This window comes from Typopeltis vanoorti, chromosome 1 (genome assembly GCF_054136105.1).
Source record: "Typopeltis vanoorti isolate ZY-2024b chromosome 1, IOZ_Tvanoo_1.0, whole genome shotgun sequence".
In the NCBI taxonomy this organism is placed as follows: domain Eukaryota; kingdom Metazoa; phylum Arthropoda; class Arachnida; order Uropygi; family Thelyphonidae; genus Typopeltis; species Typopeltis vanoorti.
In genome coordinates this window covers 165,967,501-165,989,894 of record NC_143549.1, presented here as the reverse complement: position 1 = coordinate 165,989,894, position 22,394 = coordinate 165,967,501, and the positions used below count along the sequence as shown (strand labels likewise).

The window sequence follows — 22,394 nt, the reverse complement described above, 5'->3', positions numbered from 1 at the left end:
ATTTTGGCTTTTCATCACAAATACTCATTCTTAATGAAAGGATAAAAATAACAAACTATACCAGATAGTACCATCGGTATACCTAATATATATATATATATATATATATATATATATATATATAAGAAACCATTACTACATTCGCTCGAAACAAATGCATTTTCGGCAGAATAATTCCAGACTAATTTTTTCCAGTATATTAATTTCTCTGACTAAAATGGTTCAAATATAGACTAAATAATTTCCGGCGATTTATATTTATCACTTGCTAACTCAGCCTTGATAGCAATCATAACATTAAGATGATGTCAGCAGACTAACTAGAAAAATAGCTGAGATGCCATAAACTTTGATCGTCCTATTACCAATTTGCTTCTCAGCAAAAAAAGGAAATGATTAGTGTACTCTATTTATAACGGTCGCCGTTGTTAATTTGATACACTTTTCTTTGAAGTTCCTCTTAACAAAAGGTCGATATTTAGTGTGTATTCATTATGATACAGAAAATTATATGTTCGGTTTTATTTAATGTGCTGTTCATTGCTTCTGGATATAAAGGTAAGCATTTATATTGTAGTATCCGAGGTTATCCATTTAGTATAACCATTTTTTTAAATTAAATTATTGCTCACTTTTATTTGTGTGTGACGTTCATTAATTAACAAATGTGTAACTTATGGGATATAACTGTGGATCATTCAGTTGTTTTTTTCCCATTGCCAGTGAGAAGCAGGGAGAGTAAAAAATAATAATAATAATAATAATAAAATAAAAAAAAGGAATGTTTTATTTCTTGATAACGTGGTCATATTTTCAAATCCAGAGACCTGAACAGGATACAGTGTTCAGGTCTTCAGATTTAAATTTTAATTTTAAGATCTAAAAATGTCAACCTATACACCACCTTTATTTTCGGGGAGCGGAGCAATCGCATCGCATTCCTAGTTCGCGTAGTTTACGAAAAGCCGTGAATATATATATACATAACTTCAGAGTTTTTTTTTGTTTGTTTGTTTGTTTATTTCTTGTATGACAAAAATTGGGAATTAACGGTCATGACGTTTCTTGATGGAATCCAAGTATATGCATACAGAGAACTCTTGAATGTATGAAGAACCTTCGCGGTCCTCGACTTCACAGGAATATACATAATGATATCGTAAGCATACAAAGTATATGAAATGATTTAAACTTCGCCATTTTTTTTCTTTTATGATAGTTTCAATTGCAGATTGTTATAAACCTATATCGTGGATGAGCGAAGGAGATTATCTAGAAATTCTGCTGAAGCAAAACAAGAAAAAATTTCAGCATCCGTTGAAAATAATCTAACAATCTAAAGACCTTGAGAAATGTCCATATCGCATTGGAATTCGACCCACAGTCTGTTAGCTAAAGAACAGAGACTCTAACAACTGGAAAGAAAAAGAAAACATTCTTGAAACTCATTTCATGCTACGTTCGAATTAGTAGATATCTGACACTGGCAAGTAGGGTTTTCAGGAAAACGCTTGGCTTTAATTCCGTAACTCAAGAAAATTGACCGTAGAACTCATTTTCAGATAAACTCATATTTCAGACAATAACAGATGCTGTTAAAGACAACGAGATGGCGGAAGTTGTTTGCTGTATTCCTTCCCAGGATTAAAATCACTGATAGTCATAGGCCAGTTTTCTGTAACTGGCTAAGGATAGATTTGACTTCTCCCGAGTTTCTAAAAGTAAGTCAGAACTAAATTGCTTTGCCTTTTATTTCCCTTTCGGAGAATAAAAGCGTTAGCGGAATTATTTTATTCCTATGTTTTATGTAATGTAGAAAGAGCGAAAATATATATGGCATTTACAATTGCAATAATTAAGGTATGAGATATCCTGCTATTTTGCCTGTCTGTAATGGTGAGTTGTATATATATGTATTTTTAATGGCATCTTACTTGTAATGCTGAAAACATACTCTACATTACTTTAGCACTAAAGTAAGCCAAGGATTACATAATCTCGAAATTCTGCTGTAGAGACTAAACGTATCTTTTTTCAGGTTACTTTTAACTTCCAGTGTATGTAGTGGTGGTCTTACACTGGGTAATGAAATCATCCAGTGTAAGACCACCACTACACGCACTGGAAGTTAAAATCCTATTGACTGGAGAGAACATACGCTATCAAATCTGCCAACCAGACCAGCAATTATTTTGAGAGATGGAATTACGCATCAGTTTCTCAGTTGAGGAAACTGGCATTTTCGTTCCAGAATATCTAATTCGTGTTCTGTTGAAAGGAGTGGGTAAAGTTCCTCACATCGTAAAATTCGAATCAATCGAGGTATTTCAAACTATGCGAAATTTCTTCAAACATTGTCATGGATGCATGAGTGTTATGTATGTACAAGAAACTGGAGTGTAGTACTTGTTGGGTACAATCCCCTGCCTCTCAAAATTAAGTGTAATAATCATGGTTAAATTTAAACACTAACGATAAAAAGACACTTTATTATTTACTTATTTATTCGTGAAAAAGTGAGCTAGAAATACATGATGATACACATTCGTTTTAATTGGCTTGTTTGTTTTAATTCTGAATCAAAGATGTTTTAATCATTCCGCTTTATACAGTAAACTGCGTTCTCGAATTTTAAAGAACCACATTCCTGTTCCCTAGAGTGCTCATTTTTCTGTATTTTATATATTTGTTTATCGAGCAGTAGCATCTATATTATTTCCAGTGATAAATCAGTCCATTATCTATGAACAGAAATCGTTATATATTCGCGAAACCCAACATTGTGATTTTAGGAATGCCAAGTTTTGTACGTCTGTTGGCGCCATCTACGGGCTGAATTTTCGAAAATGATCTCTATCATTTTTCGAAAGTAAAATAAATATGAAAACGTTAATAAACAGTTGTGTTAATAAATCATTTTGAAAAAAAATATTGGATTTAAAAAAAAATAATGTAATTTAAATTTGTACTGTAAATATTCGTTTTCGATTAGTTCGATTGCTTTATAAATAATAAACTGTTGTTCATTGGATATATATATAATAAGAATATTACTTACTCTTGCATTTCTGTTTCATACTTGTTCACAGCAAAAATATATTGAAAGTCTGAAAATTATTATTATTATTATTATTATTATTTTAACGGTGTCTCCATGGAGTCAAAAGACTCATCGCGGGAGACCCGACATTGACACACTAACCATTATTTACACAATACCTGTCATACCTCTCCTTAAATTCATTCACAGTTGAAGCATTCACAACCAGTTCTGGCAAAGCATTCCACCCATTCACAACCCTCCAAGTAAAAAATCTAGTCCTAACACCCTTGTTAACCACACTCTTACACAATCTCCAGGGATGACCCCTCGTTCTCTCACATCCTGCATTGGTCTTAAGAATATCATCGGTATCAATCCTGTAAAATCCCTTTAACAATTTAAATACCTCTATCATATCTCCTCTCCTACGTCTATCAGCTAGTTTTTGGAGCCCACAGATCATCAATCTATCCTCATAGGGAACATCCCACAGACCTGCAACAATCTTTGTAACCCTCCTCTGAATCCTTTCTACCACTTCTGCATCACCAAGAAATCCTGGCGACCAGATCTGTGCACAATAGTTCAAATGCGGCCTTATTAATGCCTTATAGAGTGGAATAATAACTTCCCTATCCCTGCTTGTTAGTGTGTTCCTCAACAACCATGTAATTTGATGTGATGTTTTGGCAATCTTAGCAATATGCCCTTTAAACTTAAGTTCTCTGTCCACAATAACTCCCAAGTCTCTTATCTCATCAACTTCCTGCAGTTCAGTTCCGTTAATATAGTAAACAGCATGCGATTTCATCCTCCCGAAGTGCATCACCTTACACTTAGCCACGTTGAACTGACAGCCATTTACCTCAGTCCATAGCGTCAGCCTATTTAAGTCATCCTGTAAAATATCCACATCATTTGAATTGATTATCGCTCTTCCCAATTTTGCATCATCAGCAAACAAGTGGATATTTCCATTCAAGGTATTTCCAATATCATTGATGTACAAATTAAACAATAGAGGACCAAGAACTGAGCCCTGAGGTACACCACTAGTCACTTGCCTTTTCCTGGACTCAGCTCCTCCGTAAACCACTCTTTGATATCTGTCCGCCAGCCATCCTTTAATCCAAATCACCATCTTCGGATCCAAACCCATTTGCTCTAATTTATGTAACAGAGTTCCATGTGGAATCCTGTCAAAAGCCTTTGCAAAGTCAAGCAGTATCACTGAGTAAGGATTTCCTTTATCCAACTCCACTGTTACTTTATTATAGAACGTAAGCAAATTACTTAGGCAAGACCTACCTTTCACAAAACCATGTTGCCCCTTATAAAGTATCATATTGCTGTCCACCCAGTCCTGAATTCTAATTTTAACTAATTTCTCCAAAATCTTAACCACCACTCCAGATATATTGATTGGTCTATAATTAGCAACATCAGTCTTAGAGCCTCCCTTGTGCAAAATGTATTTACAGCAGAACATTTATCTGTTCTCTTTGGATTATAAAATTTCAACAAAACAATTCAGTTATTTTTCAGAAAATATTTTCTTAGAGAAAGAGTTACAGTTTCTATAGTTAAGAATATCAAGAGAAAAGTAATCGGAACTCTCTTTCCACCACAAATTAACGACTACAATTTATTGTATTACGACAACGCATTTATAAAAGAAGGATGAACACTGTATAGAAAAAAAAAAATACGCGTGTAAAAAGAAATGTATTAAAATCGGCCTTCTCAATAAATAAATAAATTAAATATTTTTAACTAAGACGCCAAACAATTACCGTCATTTCGAGTTCATAACCCTATTTGTAGTTATTATGGCTTGAAATTATGCTGCACTCGATTATTTACGGAACTGAGATTCCAGTAGAAAATTTTCTTGCTTCGTCCAAAGAACGAATCTTTCAAAACTGGTCGGGTAAACAAAAAAAAAAAAAAAGCCTAGGAAAAATCTCTCTCTAGTAGACAGATAGTATTGGACTTAGAACAGCCTTTTTCTAGTCCTATCTAGCATCATGAAAGTTATCAGAGTATGCTCAGGCAAATTCTTTGGTTTTTGTTTCTAAAATAGTTTTAGATAATAACCATAATTATTTTTAAAACATTATTATTTTTACAGTATTATTTCTGTCATGGTATATATGCATATACATATATATTTGAAAAGTAATCTTCATGCTAATAAGTTCAGCGTATTTCACTAAAAATAAGTCACATAAATAAATCACAACCGACTGAAATTGTAATTAGCAAATGTTATGACGCCTTCAAGTTTGCTTCTAGTTGTTCATGGGCGTGATTGGAACTCAAAGATATTCCACGTCTGCTCATGTGCTTCTCCTCATCTGGATTTCAGGTAAATAAAACTCGTCGTGGAATATTTAAATACACCATATTTAAATAAATGGTATTTAAAGCAATAGGCATTATCTAATCATTATATTAGATATCGAAAATAAAAACAATTATAAAGAGTTATTAAAGGTGACGAACCTTCTAGGCTTGATGAGCTCCTGTTATTGTCTTAATAGTTATTATTATTTATTCACATAATTGATACACAGTAAAAAAACAAGATTTAAACAACATTATTGAAATAACAAATATTATTTAAAGAACAATTTGATTGGTGATACAGAAAATTCAGATTCTACCCAAGAATCTAAGAATAGTCTGTCAGGTAGTATCTTAAAATATGGAGTGTTCAAAGTATTGTTATTTTTGTAGGTCATATGGGATCACTTGGTTGATGTTTAATTGCTGTAAATAGTTAGATAGCTTCTTTGAAATTGCACCAAGTGCATCAATAACTATTGGGATAACTTTAGTATGTTTAAGTCACAGCCTGCCAACTTCGATTGCCAGATCTCGATATTTAGTAATTTTTCCCAGTTTTTTTGTTGATAATGTTGTTATCACTGGGCACTGCGATATCCATAATCCAAAGCTGTCGAAGTTCGATAATTGTGATGTCAGGTCTATTGTGTTCCAAATGCCGATTAGTTTGTATTCTAAAGTCCCAGAGAATTTTTGCTGTTTGGTTTTCCAGTACTGTCTCTATTTTATGATGCCACCAGTTATTAGATGTAGGAAAGCCATATTTTTTGCATACATGCCAATGAATTATTTTGGCCACTTGATCATGGCGGTATTTATAGTTAGTTTGAGTTATCTTGCTGCAGGCACTGATTATATATTCTACAGTCTCATCTTTCTGATCGCATAATCTGAATTTCCTGTTATTATTAATGTTCAAAACTTTTGCTTTCATTGCGTTAGTTTGTAATGCCTGTTCTGAGCTGCCAGAATAAATCCTTCTGTTTCTTTTTTAAGATATCCATATTATAGCCATTGCCAAGTCTTGTTCACGTCAATTTTTGCCTCAGTACCTCGAAGAAATTGGCCATGCAAAGGTTTATTTTTCCAGCGCACATATCTGTTATTTTGCTGTTCCTTTTTGTAATCGCATTTGTTTCCTGTTGCTTTCAGAAGCCCCTCTTGTGTAACTGCTTGAAGCATTTGCTCAGAGCTATTGTCGATGTAACTTTTTAAACTAATTTCTTCTTCTTTCACAGTCTGTCTCACTTACAGCGACCCCGTCCACCTATTCTCCTTCTTAGGTACAACCGGTCATCACTTCGTAGATGTAATGCATGATGCATAGTCATTAATTTTCTAGTTTTCCGGTCCAATTTGTCCAGGTCTTCTTTTGTCCAATCTATTATGCCAGCTGTGTATCGGATCACTGGTATAGCCCAAGAATTCATATAATTGAATTCAAATATTCCAATAATTGTGTTTGATCCATTTAGTTTTGTTTTCAGAATATTTCTAACTCTTTTGGTGCATTCTGCTGCTGCCTGTTGTTTAACTTTCGAGTGGAGAATGTCACTGGCTTCTAATATTCCTAGGTATTTATAGTGTTCATCAGGTGAAATTGCTTTTATATACTATAATGAAGGTAGCGTCCAGTATGTGTTGATTTGTGGTAGACTCTCCATATTTCTCAGATTATTTCTCTTGATCAAAATTAAAATTGCTAGTATCAATTATTTTTCCTCGTTTAATAGATAAAATTGCACATTTATCTAAACCAAATTCCATTTTGATGTCCTGACTGAAAATACGAACTGTGTTCACTAATGAGTCTATTTGCTGGGTCGATTTTCCATAAAATCGACCCAGAGACACAATTTTAGCAATATGTCCCAAATTTTAGGTCATTGTCCGTAATCACGCTCACATCACTCATCTCCTATACTTCTTCGAGGATATTTCCACCGATTGTGAACTCAACATCCTATCTTTAGTTCCCAAATTTCAAACACTTCGCAACATTGAACTGATATCCCTAATCATTTACCCATTCTACCAGTGTATTCAAGTCCTCTTGCAAAGCCACGACATCCGCTCTATTCCTGAGAGATCTCTCTAACTTTACATCGTCTGCAAAGAACTGCATATTACCATCCGGTCCAATTTAATTACCAGCTTGTCATGTGGCAATTTATTAAAGGGCTTTGCAAAATCTAAATATACCACTGTGTGTGCATCACCCTTATCCAATGCATTTGTCACCTTATTATAATAAGTAAGCAAATTATTAAAACACAATCTTCCTTTAAAAAACCCATGCTTGCCACCAAAGAGTATTTTCAAACCTAATTCTGAATCTTGGTCCTAACTAACTAACTTCTTTACACTTTAATCACAACTCCAGACACACATTCAATCCTTAATCTAATTATTATTATTAATATTATTTCAGAGGATGATCAATCTAACCGCTATCCAGTTAAAGAACATTGCCTAAGCCTTCTACAGACGCAAGTAAATGAAGAAATGTTTGCAAGCCTCTCTTACATGCAAATGGTAAGTAACCGTAAGTTATTAGGGGAAAAAAAAACATTTCTTTTCTCTAGCTTTATAAACTGGTCTAGTAGCAACTTGTTGGTTGACAAATATTTCTAATTTATGTTAATCTGAAGAATGATTGGCCATAACCATTTAGAAGGCATTTATTAAGTAATATTTATGATTTGTAAAATTACACACCCAATCTAAAGTAACCATCATCCTTAAAACGTATATGATAAGTAATACACGATTTCAGTATGCTTATTATATTATATTACTCATAAAATATTTATGAGTAATAAAATGATTTATTTTACCACGCATATAAGAGTAGCAAATTTTACCCTTCAAAGTTCATATCAAGGATTACTGTAGAGACTCTTAAGCCAACTACTATGAAAGCTACTGGCTTCTTACTACAAAAATCATGAAGACCGAAATCAGGTTATAAATTATTGAGTGGCCGCTTTTCTTCCGCAGAAGTAATCAGGAAGGAAAATATCGAATCTTCTGATGCATTTTCCACCACCACCAATGAATGAATATATATGTATTGTTTCCTGAATGAATATACCAGGAAAGGAATTGGTTCTTAATTCTAACTATTAAAATACTAGTTAGAGAATACTAGTATTCTCTGAGAATACTAGTTAGAGAATACTGCATTCTCTGGCTAGTATTTTAGGTTCTACATGAATTTTTCTCTGTCTAGTATTCGACCATTACTTTACTTATTGGAGACAAAGTAGCTTGAAAAAAGTTATTGCTTGGTTTCTAGGGAGGGTTTTTGGATTATCTAGCCATTAAATAATTAATCAACCTACTGTACTACTATACTATAATATATAAAATTTTGTGCCTTCGATTCACATTAAAAACATCGATACATGTTTGATGTTATTGGCAATTGGCTATACACAATAAACACCTCATTGCATTCCGTATAAAACAACAGCAAAAAACTTTTATTATTTGACACGTCCAAGACTCATCGAGGAAGGGCACCTACTCTACAACCCTCCGACTCCACCACTCACCTTATCCGCCTATCATTTTTTATATTTTTATAGTTTTTATATTATGAATTTAATATTTTAAAATAATTTTTATATTATATAAAATAGAATATTTATATAAAAAGGAAAAAATATTTATATAAAAATGAAAAAAAATTATATTAAATAAAATATTTAAAAAGTATTTTATTTTGCAACTATAAGTAGGCTGTTTTTAATATTGTTGTTTGTGAGGAGTAAGGTTTTAAATGTGGTCCCCATAGAGAGTGAGGCCCCCAGCTTGCGCCTAATGTGCCTTATGGTAAATTCGGCCCTGCCGCCAGCATATTTAAGTCATCCTGCAAGTTCTCCGCATCACCTTCATTCACTATAGCTGTTCCCAATTTTGAGTAATCAGCAAACAAGTAGATATTTCCCGTCAAATTATTTCAGATTTCATTAATTTAGAAATTAAACAACAAAGGACCAAGTACTGAGCCCTGAAGTACATTATTAGTCACCTGCCTCCTCCTTGACTCAACTTCTCCATAAACCACTCTTTGATATCTCTCCACCAGCCATCCTCTAATCCAAATCACCAGATTCACATCCATTCCCATTTGCCTCCATTTATGCGATAGAGTTCTATGTATAATCTTGTCAAATGCCTTTGCAAATTCAAACAGTATCATAGAATAAGCATTTCCTTTATCCAATTCCACTGTCACTTTATTATAGAAAGTAAGTTACTAAGGCAAGTTCCATCCCTGACAAAACCATGTTGTCCCTTGTAAAGTATCATATTTCTGTTCACCCAGGACTGAATTCTAATTTTTATCAACTTCTCAAAAACATTAACCACCATTCCTGATATATTGATTGACCTGTAATTTGTTAGTTCTGTTAATTTGTTCTTCTTGGAACTTCCTTTATGCAGAGGAATTATTTTCCCCTTTTTCAACTCTACTGCAACTTGATCAGAACTGAGACTTAAACTAAACAGCTTGGTTAGAGGACGTCTTAATTCTCTTGCACATTGTCTTAACACCAAGACCGATATGTCATTTAACCTTATGGCAGTGTTCGCATTAATGTTCTGCAATATACTAAGCGCCTCTATTTATTCTATTTCTAGTCTTTCATCAATCAGTGACATGCCCGGCATTGCAAAATCACAACCAAGATGGTAACTTTTGTAAAATGATTACTTAGTAACTGAACTATTCATTTGCGTCTGTTCCTTCTCTACCATTAACACTTCGTAAAGTCCTCCTTCCATAGTTATTTCTCCTTTTACTTGCTATATAGCGAAAGAACTCCTTAGGATTTCTTTTGGACTAATCAGCTAGCTTCCCTCTCATAATTAGCTTTGACTTTCCTTACCATGCAGGTTACCCTACTTGCCTGTACCTTGTACTGCTCATGGATATGCTGATCATCTTTTTTCTTTATACTTCCTCTACAACCTTTTCTTTTTCTGCAACTTCTGCTTAATAATACGTCTTAGTCCTACGTGATTTATGCTCCTGACACTGGGTATACAGTCTGATACTGTTTTTCTTAAACACCTTTTGACAACCTTCCATACACCATCATTTCTCCCCTCAAATTCTCATGCCATAGCACTGCTAAAAGCTGACTTCTTAGCTTGTCATAATCACCGGCTTTGTAATTCCACATATACCCTTTCTTATCAGAAAATCCTATACTTCTGACAATCTCCCAGATCAAGACCACATGATCGCTTTTCGCAAGTGGAGAAATTGTGGCTAAACTGGTCATTGATATGTTCTCTGATGCTATGACCAGATCCAACACTCTCGATCCTTTTGTCCCCTCCACTACATGCTGTCTCAAGGAATTATCTCTTAACAACTGTATAAACTCCATTTCCTTCTTTCCTTGTAACCATTCCTTCTCCTAATCTATGTCGCCATAGTTAAAATCTCCCATAATAATTACTGGACCTGCACTCATCATGCAAATTGGCCAATGCATATTATCCAGATTCTCCCTCATACTCCCTGGATTATAGCAACAGCCAATTATATATTTCATCCTGCTGATCTCTATCTCGCACCAAATAGCCTCAAATGAACTGCCTTCTGTATGCCTCATCTTGAGGCACTTCTACTCTTTTTGGCTTCAACTTTTCAGCGATCATTAGCAAAACCTCTCCCCCTTCTGTTCCCTCTGTGTTACCTGAAAATGTTGTATCCCTTATATTTCTAAGTTGCATGTTTCTTCTCTAGAACAGGATTTTTGGATTATTTCAAAATTAAATTAAAAAGACAAAGGATAATTAAAATGATAAAAAAATCATTTTCTTCTACATGGTACTCATATATGTTTTCAAACTTTCAAGGATCGGACACACACACACACACACACACACACACACACACACACACACACACACACACACACACACACACACACACACACACACACACACACACACACACACACACACACACATTTCGTTTTGCTTATGTGCTAACATAAGCAAAACGAAAAGATTTCTAATTAGTTACTTGGCCATGATAGGCTATTGAGCCTAACACACTGTATAACACTCGAGAATGAAAATAATAACACTAAAATAGAATAAACATTTATGTGATTATTGAGATTTTAATTTGTATTTGTCTAGAAAAGAATCCTTCGTATAAATGAAAGTTTATTTTTCAACTTTCATCGACGTTTTCAGAAATGCACTGCGTGTAAAAGAGGGGACTTAAATACTAATTACCGCATTCAAGTTAAGTTTGAAACCCAGTTATTTGGACATAATCGGTCATCAGGACTACATGGCATTTGTATTTTGGTTAGAAAGACTTGCGTTCTTGAAGAGCTTGGATCATCTAGCCCCCAGGGACTTTATAAAGGCTCTTTCAACTGAAAGTGAAATTAACTGGTCTCATGAAAGGTGACATGGTTTTTCTCATGGAAACTCGGGATTTTCATCCCATAGAACAGCATTTAAACTGATTAGAACACACGTAGGTATAACACACTGTTTCATAGCCATAGTAGCTTCGACTGTATTTTCAAATAACAGCCAACCAATTCCAGATGAACTGGCATTCTCTGCGATATCATCAGGACTTTTTCCTTTTGATAATACTTTCATGATTCATTTTTATGTACATTTTCAACGAGTAACGAACCTTTTCCTGTTGAAAGCAATGTTTCTTTATAGGCCGCATATTTCGGTAGCAATCATGTAGCTCGAAGGGGATTTGCGAAATTCTTTCGAAACAGCTCGTTAGAAGAAAGGGAACATTCCGAAAGAATAATCAGATACCTCAGTCTTCGTGGAAGCAGATTTACAGGTTTTCAGTTTGAGGTAAGTGAACTGTTAATTCATTTTCTAGATATATGATTTAGGTTTAATAATTTAAAAATAATAAATTTTTTGCGTTGTACAGGCGCGCGCACACACACACACACACACACACACACACACACACACACACACACACACACACACACACACACACACACACACACACACACACACACACACACACACACACACACACACACACACACACACACACACACACACACACACACACATTACTAGAAGTGAAATGCTGTCTTCCACATTGTCTTCTATAGTTTGTTTTCATCGTGAAAGACATGCAGTTCCACTTTTTTTTAATTATAAATCGGAAATCAGAATACAAAAATTATCGGTAACTTTTGAAAAGATTGCTGCAGTGCCATGAAAGAAAGACTACTTTCTTTATGGAAAAGGATAAATTATTGAAGGCATTGAAAAATTTCTGAACGCATTAAAATGTAATTGAATAGTCCACAGAAATTAAATATTACTCATTGGCCTATGGTTCCACTTGGGAATAACCGTCTTCCAAAAATGAACCTAACCTTTTACGTTATTGAAAGTATTACTTATATGTAGGAGAGCAGCCTTCTTCCAATTAGGCTTTGGCAAGAAGTTGATTGCAATCCCATAGTGGACCATGGATCAGCTTTGACTGAACCACGATTGTAATTTTTTATGTCATTCCACCCATGAATGGTTCCTTGGAGACATATTCACTCCAAGATTGTTTAGCAGTTCATTCCTGAACATCGTGTGATATTATTTATGCTTTAAAAATAGTTACAGGCCGTTCTTAGTGCCATTCTGGATGACTAGAGGAGTCTTTTCTAGGCCTTTCTTCAGCCAGTTCCCAAGTTAGTCAATCTACGGCACTAATAAGTACTATTTTTCTTCCTAGAAGCTTGGATTTCTAACCCCATATCTCAAATTTGACCTTAGAACTCAAATTATTACACAAGAATGCGAGTATTTAGATTTAGAAGTTATAATGGTAGTTGTCTGCCTTCAAAACTTCTCCTGAAAGCTTTGGTTCATTGATAGCTTGGATTCATCATCAGTTGCGAGTCCAACCGCATGCACGCACGCACACACACACACACACACACACAACAACAATAACAAAATTATTTTATAGAGAAGATATAACAGTTCATTTTAGGTGCTAAGAAATATTTACACCCTTAACTAAAATGTAGAGTTGCTCCCCTACACAATTGGAGGAACTCCCTGATAGACAGAAAACATGCTACTCTTAAAGTAAAAGAATACAATGACAAATATTGGATGAGAAAACATACAAGCACACCAGAGCTAAAGATACACTCATAGATAAACAATTTTACCTATGAACAACATGCTATATTAACCACAAGATATTGCTTCTCCGTGGACACCATGAATCAGCATGGTAGCTCACGTTATTCCAAAAGATTCTACATATTCACCAAATCTAAGAACATTTTTAATTTAATTAATTTATTTAATGTAGTTAATTTCAAATAAATTTATTTATTTGACGATGCATCCAAATTTTTGAAAACGATCGCTTATGAAGAAAGATTGAGAAGTCCTGTTTTTTCTAAAGTGCAATGATTTCTAAGAGGATGACCACTTTATACCCTAATCAGAATGGAAGTCAAAAAATTTCAAAATTAATATTCCAAATTAAGGCTTGTATAACTCAGTGGAAGTGACGCTTGCATCCTCCGCGTTATGCTGCGCGATGATCGACTTATAGTTCAAGTCTAGTCGCCGGCTGGAGGAACTTTTTCTAAGCCTTTCTTCTACCGGTTTCCGAGTTAGTCAATCACGGGCGCGCGGGTTTTTTTCTCCCGAAAACTCAAGAAAATCGGCCGTTCATTTTCTTCATTAGTAGGTGTTAAATATTCTATTTAAGGATATAAGAAAAAATTATATCCTTAAATAGAACCCACATTATTTCAAACGGTAACATATCCTATTGGGGTTAGGTACCAAGAGATGTCAGTACATTTTGCCGCTCTCGTCATCGGTGGGTGCTTATAACTAGTGATAGTCATGGGCCAGCTATCTCTGATTGGCTACTGGTGGAGATTGAACTGCCCATTCAGTCTCCAAAAGCTAGATAGGGTTAAAAGGCCTCACTTGCTCCCTAAAAGGGAATAAAAGCAGTTAGCTGTTATTATTATTATTATTATTATTATTATTATTATTATTATTATTATTATTATTATTATTATTATTATTATTATTATTATTATTATTATTATTAGTTCTTACAGTTGAGAAATAGCTATTACTCAAACCCTCCTTAAGTTTTCTTGATTTCGTTGAAAACAGCACTCCTGTAAGTCAATGATTCTTCTCTGGTTGTTTCATGCTCTGTCTATAAAAAGGTGGTAAGTTTTTAGTGCTTGTCAGATCATTTAAGGAAACTTTAACTGCGTTAGCATCTATAATCCTATAATTCTTAAATCTTGTTAAATACAATCGACAAGTAACCATTCATTCACAGTCCAACTTTGAAATCGGAGTGTGAAAGTTTCTTCCTCTATTCTAAGGACAACTCTCTTCCATTAGCAGAACTCAAACCTGCTACTTTTTCTATCCCCAAAACAACCTTTTCTGAAAATTGCAGTCAACAGGTATTCCAATAGCCTCTTTTGAGGTCTACTCTGCCTTCTCTTTCCAGTTGGTTTATATTTTATTAATTGTTTAGGATATCGGGTGTTGACCCTGTATAAATGTCCTATCCAATTTTGCTTATAATTTTTAGTTTTCTTCTAATAATTTTACTTTTAATTCTCTTAAAATATTCTAACTCCGTTTTTTTAACCTAGTAATGTGCATTTTGCAGTCCTTCTGAATCTCATTACGCTTGATTTTATTATTTGTTTATTATTTTTCGGTGCGGTTTACTACTGTGATTTGTATAAAAATATTTCGAAATTGGAATTACAAATTTCATGGTTTTTTTTATTGTTATTATTTATTTGTTCTGTTTTCCGTAGCAGAGTAGTTTTTCAAACTTCCGATAAAAAAAAAAAAAAAGAAAGTACGTACTTCTTAACCAAACACTTACTGGATACTTATTTTCTCTTTAATAGATGCCCCAAAAGACATCGTGGATGAATGGCCTTGAAGCGTTAAGAGACGCGTTAGAACTGGAGATCACGGTCAACAACCATCTCTTCCAACTTCACGATGCTGCTGAAACATGCACTGATCCACACGTAAGTTCATTATATATATATATATATATCATATTCTTTATAGCCTCTTTTACCTTGCGGTGTCGAGAGTTTATTAATCATCGAACCTCAAACCGTTCACAGGATAGGTGGTCAGCCCTATGCCCCGGTATGTCATATGGCCAGTAGTGTTGAGTTCTCAAGGTTAGTTTGCCTGCTTTGCGGGATGAAAAACCCCAGGATAAACTGGGGAAAAATCCAACTGTCCACGCCCAAGACCAGGTATCTTGGCTATGGCTGAGGAAGATCAATTTAGCTCCTCAAGACGGGAATCGAACCTAGGACACTCCTTCCCCAGGCAGATGGTTGTGATGCGCACAGCCACTAGGCTAACCGCGGGGATATATATATATATATGTATATTATTTATTCATTTTTAATATTAACTGACTTAGTAGTAGTCATCATATTATATATTATATATATTATATAATATATATATATATATATATATATATATATATATATATTAACTTGAGGATATTGTATATTAGGATAACCAAGTAATTTTATAAGCTTGGTTATTTTTACTCCTAATTCCAAGTATGCAAACAATTAAGTTTGCACCTGAAACAAACTTCAAGTCTAAAGATGGTACAACACAGGGCAACTCATTGTAAAGATGGGTTAAGCTCTGATCACTATTCTTAGTATTTTCTCATAATGTAAAGCACATCTCACTAAAAGATGTATACTGCAATACATTATGGGTAGGGTCATTATGGGTGGAGTCACTACCCAGAGCGGTTTCAACTTTTTTTGAGGTCTCCTCAGTGAGTAGCTAGACCCTAAATACCAAGGTTTTAGTAATACAGAGCCTTATCAACTTTACCTATAGAAGTTGCAAAAAGGTGTTTTTATTTTTAATAAGAATCTCTGGATGGAGGAGATGTAGATGTAATAAATTTTTTAACTTATTGTATATATTGTATATTAGGATAACCAAGTAATTATATATATATATATATATATATATATATATATATATAACGCACCGTAATTCGGTAAACAATTACATTTTAGAGCATATGTATTATGCTGAGCTTCTGGGTAATGTGGTGAGTTGATTTGAAATGAAGGTAACGTCCATTGTGTGTTGGTTTGCGGTAGACTCACCATATTTCCCAGAAGCTCAGCATAATACATATGTTCAAAAATAGAGCCACGAACATCATCCCAGAAGAAAAAGAACACTATGATGAGTTTACTCATATATCAGACATTAATTTAATCTACAAGATTCTTCATAGCAACCCCCCACAACAACAACAATCTACTATCATTCAATACAGATCATCCATAAGTATTCCTTATGCAGGTACAGTGTCGAAAAAGATCGCAAAACATTTTAAGCCTTTCAACGTCAGAGTTGCGTTCAAACTGATCAAGACTGTTTGTCACGTTTTAAGATCGCCATAACACATTAATCCTTTTTTCAAACACGCTGGAGTGTATAACATCCCATGTGCTTGTGGTCTAAACTATATAGGACAGACGTCGAGAAGCCTCGAAATCCGATAAAAAAAACATACAGGAGATGTTAATAACAACAGAACAGACAACTCAGGTCTAGCCCATCATTTCGCGATTACAAATGGTCAGCATTGATTGGGATAGCAGCTCCATGCCTTATATAGAAGAAGACTTCACTTGCAGAAATTTCAAGGAAGCCGTTGTAGTCCTCCGTTCTGGAGAAAAGCTTAACGGAAACCAGGAAATGATAATAGCTGACATATGGAAAACCTTAATACGATCGCTCAGTCTGCCAGAATTTAATTTCGCTCAAAACTACAGAGCGTACTCTCACAACAGTCACTAACACAACACGCTCCATGCGTTCTGTTTCAATTTTTAATTTATACGATAGCGTTACTCCATTTTCTCTGTACTAATTTCCCCGTTGGCGAAACTTGTTGGCATTAGATGTTTATAAATCATGGTCAATTAAAGATCAATATATATTTCATTTTCATTATACATACATTACATGAACACAATTGTGCATAACAGATACTTGCATACATAATGTTTTTTTTTAAATAATAATGATATTTTAATTGATTTTTACAATATTTACACAGTTACAATAAGCATCTTTAGTTACATTCCAACTTGTAATTTTTACAAAATTCAGCACTAAGTGCTGCATATGTGATTCATTTTCTACATTGCATTTCAATAAAAAATTTTATAATAATACTTTTTTTGCATCTATATTTACAATACATGTTCTTCTAATATTAACAACGAAGATTACACGGAATTTTTGAATAATGGATAATAATAATAATAATAATAATAATAATAATAATAATAATAATAATAATAATAATAATAATAATAATAATAATATGATAATTTATTAGATATAGATATTGGATAATAATAATAATATGATAATATGATAGTACTGGTATGATATTATCAACGGAAAAATCAAAAACTATGGCCTTTAAAGGACAAGATCCAGCAAGAACTAAAATAGTAATAGATAACAAGATCTTAGAACAGGTGAATTCATTTAACTACCTGGGATGGATGATCACATATGAAGATGAAAAAGATATAAACGTAAAAATTGCAAAATATTTAAAAATAACAGGTGTAATTAATTCTATATTTAAACCAAACCTAGTTCAAAAACAAAGCAGGCTAAAAGTATACAATACATTAGCCTTACCAGTGTTATTGTATGGAAGCGAAATCTGGACAATAAAACAAAAAGACAAACAAAGATTAACAACACCAGAAATGAAGTTTATGAAAAAATTGCAAAGTATACCCTATTTGATCACAAAAGAAACGGAGATATTATGAAAGAATTAAACCAAGAACCAGTAATAGAAAAAATTAAAAAAATATAAACATAAATGGATGGAACACGTTCAAAGAATGAAAACAGAAACATTACCAAAACAAGCCTTAAAGTACAAGCCATTAGGAAAAAGAAAACCAGGACGTCCTCTTAAACGATTCAACGATAACTTCTAAGGCCGGAACAGGCCAAGCTAGGCCTAAATCCTTGATACGCATGATGATGAATATAATAATTTCTCAGATAAATTACATACATATGATTATTACAGATGATTATTACAGACATTTTTGCATGTTTACACATTATGTATAAAATAACAATTTTTCTATTTTCATCCTACAGAGTATTTACATATTTACAATTAATGCATATTACACTTGATGCTCTGTACATTATACTGTACGCAATTTAAGGCACATTATTTCTTTTCAATATTTTTTTTCTTTGGATACAAATTCATATACTTTTTTTATATATATCTGTATCGTCATTATTATTATATACTGTACTGACTGTTTTGTTACATAATTTGCAGTCTTTGATTATGATGATTACGTGTGGATGAGTGAGGCAAGTTAATCCCACCCACTTCGAAGCTTGGGTTAGCTTTTATGAAGGGAGTGGGATTAGCCTTCACTATTTATGTTGTTATTATTGTTTATGGATGGAATGTAAGCATCGGATGCTGGTGATTTGTGATGTGTATATTAGTGTTAATGATATATTAACTTTGTTGGTATATTTTCCAGAGTTCATATTTTACTGTTCTGTAGTTAGCTGTGTGTTTTAAAGTTTTTGGTTGGTTGCTGAGTAGCGTGGGTATCTGATGTGATCTCATAAAAGAACTGCATGAGTTGTTGAAGGGTGTAGGGATGCAGAGAGTTGTTGTAGGTCGTGTTATACGATATGTGTCTCTGTTGTTTCGATAGGTGATGTTGAAGTAATTCCTTGTTAATGTCATGTAGTGTTTCAGATTTTAAATGCTCAGAATTCTGGGTATCGCCATGTGCTTCTAGGATATTGGTTGTTGCATGTAAGGTGTCCAGATCACTGTTGACACGATTTTCCTGTCTAATGTTTCTAATTTTGTTAGGTGGCTGTTTGATGTGTTTGCATAGACTGTTATTTCGTATCTGATTAGGGATTCGCAGATACCGTGATATAGCAGTTTTTTTAATGTTAGATGGAATAATGTTTTTTACTTGGAAGGGTTTCGCTGCGTAAAGACCAAGTAATAATAATAATAATAATAATAATAATAATAATAATAATAATAATAATAATAATAATAATAATTGTTGTTTACAACGTATATTATTATAATATTAAAAATTATGATTATTACAGATGTTTTTTGCATTTTTACACTCTATATATATATATATACAATATAACAATGGATATAATTACTCTATATAATAATATGTATATTTTTTAAAAATAATTTTTTTTTTCTATTATAATCATACAGAGTATTTACATATGCACAGTTAAGACATATTATATTTTCTGGTCTGTACAAAATTCTTATGCAGTTTAAAGTACTTTATTTCTTTTTTTTTAAATTATTATTATTCAGATAAATTTCATACATTATATTTACACAATTATACATAACAAATACATTCTCATACATAAAGTGTTTTAAATAATAATAATAACAGTAACTGTTTACAACGTATATTATTATAGTATTCATAATGATGATTATTACAGATGTTTCTTTGCAATTTTACACTCTATATATACAATATCAATGGATATAATCACTTTATATTGCATACTTTTGTTACAGTTATTACATACATTACATACATTTGATTACATATGATATATTACTTATCTTTGTTTACATATGATAGTTACATTACATACATTTGTTTACATATAATACATACATTGGTTTACATGTGATACGTACATTACATGTATTTGGTTACATATGATACATCTTGGATGAGAACTAATTTCTCTGCTTTTCACCCTCGAAGCTTATATGTAAGCTTATCTGAGGATGACACCAGTTGGTTATTATTTATTGGTTTGTTTGCTGTGTTCGGAAGAAATTCGCACGCACGCACGCACGCACGCACGCACACACACACACACACACACACACACACACACACACACACACACACACACACACACACACACACACACACACACACACACACACACACACACACACACACACACACACACACACACACACACACACACACACACACACACACACACACACACACACACACACACACACACACACACACACACACACACACACACACACACACACACACACACACACACACACACACACACACAAAATAACTTGGCATGTATCAATGCGTCGCTGAACTGGAAGCCTGAACGAATATATTGTTTCATTAAGTTTTTATGATACTTTGGGTGCGTGTTCATAATATGTCCTTAGAGCTCTTCACAGGCTGTTGTAGTTTGTAAGGTTTCTGTATTGAAAAGGTAATTTGTTTATCATGTCTGGGATGTAGAAGTATTGGTTAAAGTCATTTGCTAGTTGTTGAATAGGTTTTGCGTCTTTCATGAAGCTGTGTTTTATGGTTTTGGAGGCGGTGGTTTTGGGAACACAAATCTAGCATCTCATTGATCAGATGCCAGGTTTGTTTCATGTTGTTTTGTGCAGAGGTTATTTTGTCTCTGTAGTAACTTCTTTTTGCATTTCTGATATGTGTTGTAAGACGATTCCTTGTTATCTTATATTCAGTTTTTAAAGCTGTGTTATTTGAATATCGCTTTAATTCTTTCCATAAAGCGTCCTTTCTGTGTATTTCTAGGATTAAGTTTTGTGTTATCCAAGGATTTTGTGTTGTTTCTGAACGAATTCTGACTTTCTTTGTAGCTTTCTTATATATTTCCTCCAGTGTGAGTTTAATGTTGTTGTATAAGATATCTGATGCCAGGTATTCCCAGTCTGTTTTTCTTATTTCGTGGTTGACTATTTCTTCGTCTATTATTGTTTTCTGTTGCTTTTCTTCTGTGGGACATTGCATGGATATTGTCTTGGTGTGCAGGTTTAGAGAGGTGAAGTAATGGTTTGCTACTTTGCACTTTATGACTGATGCAGTATACCTGTACCTGATGTTATTGTTGGTATTATATTATACATGGAGAGCGTGTCTAGGTATTGTACAGTGTTGTTCTGGTTTTCATTTGCAATATTTATGCTTATGTCGCCAATTATCATTAGGTATTCGGTTGAACATATTTCTTGGCGTGAAAGCCAGCAATTGAGTTCGTGCAAGAATTTTATCATGTTTAGGTTTAGTGTCCTGTAAATAGCATTCAGTATTATGGGTATATGGGATACTGTCTATTGGTGGTATTAGTGATTTCGAGGCAAAGTGTTTCAGCATGCTCAAACTGATAGGCCGTATCTTTTGCTATTAATTTTTGTTTGATAAACATTAATATTCCACCACCTCTTTTTGTTTGGTAATTAATAATAATAATAATAATAATAATAATAATAATAATAATAATAATAATAATAATAATAATAATAATTATTATTATTATTATTATTATTATTATTATTATTATTATTATTATTGTCCATTTTTAATGTTCGTTTTAGAATAATTTTGTCATTTGATGCAATTTTAACTTTATAAGAATCAATATATGATTTCAGAATGTTTTATCTTTTATAATATTTTTGAACGAATGTTAATTGTATTGGCTGTATGCCGAACAGGCCTAGTGTATGCTTTACTTCTATTTATAAAATCTTACATTTAGGAAATAATCCATATTAACGATGCACATAGTCTAATGAATCGAAAAGAATTTTAAATTTGGTTGTTTTTATTTTTTTTCTATTTTTTTTTTCTTTTCGAATTCGGACTCGTCAGTAAAGTACACAAGTCCATTTTACAACATTTAGCACTTCCTTCTCTTTCCTCTCTATTGCAAACACCGCAATATAATTCACGCCTAGAAAATAGCGTAATAAATATGGAATCTCCCAGTTTATCTTCACATGTTATAAATATAATATAATTCTAATTTCTTTATTAAAATGAATTTTCAATCTTGCGACCTGTCG

At 33.3% G+C, this 22,394-nt stretch overlaps 1 protein-coding gene across 1 annotated transcript in view; it reads left to right on the top strand.

The window, feature by feature from the left end:
* The first annotated feature begins 410 nt into the window (after positions 1 to 410).
* LOC150110611 (soma ferritin-like) overlaps positions 411 to 22,394 on the top strand; it is a 23,076-nt gene continuing 1,092 nt past the window's right edge. The window contains exons 1-4 of the mRNA XM_090395181.1: positions 411 to 558; positions 7,824 to 7,927; positions 12,110 to 12,256; positions 15,346 to 15,471. Of these exons, the coding sequence (XP_090251307.1) occupies positions 495 to 558; positions 7,824 to 7,927; positions 12,110 to 12,256; positions 15,346 to 15,471 (441 nt within the window). The 5' untranslated portion in view covers positions 411 to 494. The remainder of the gene's footprint in view (positions 559 to 7,823; positions 7,928 to 12,109; positions 12,257 to 15,345; positions 15,472 to 22,394) is intronic.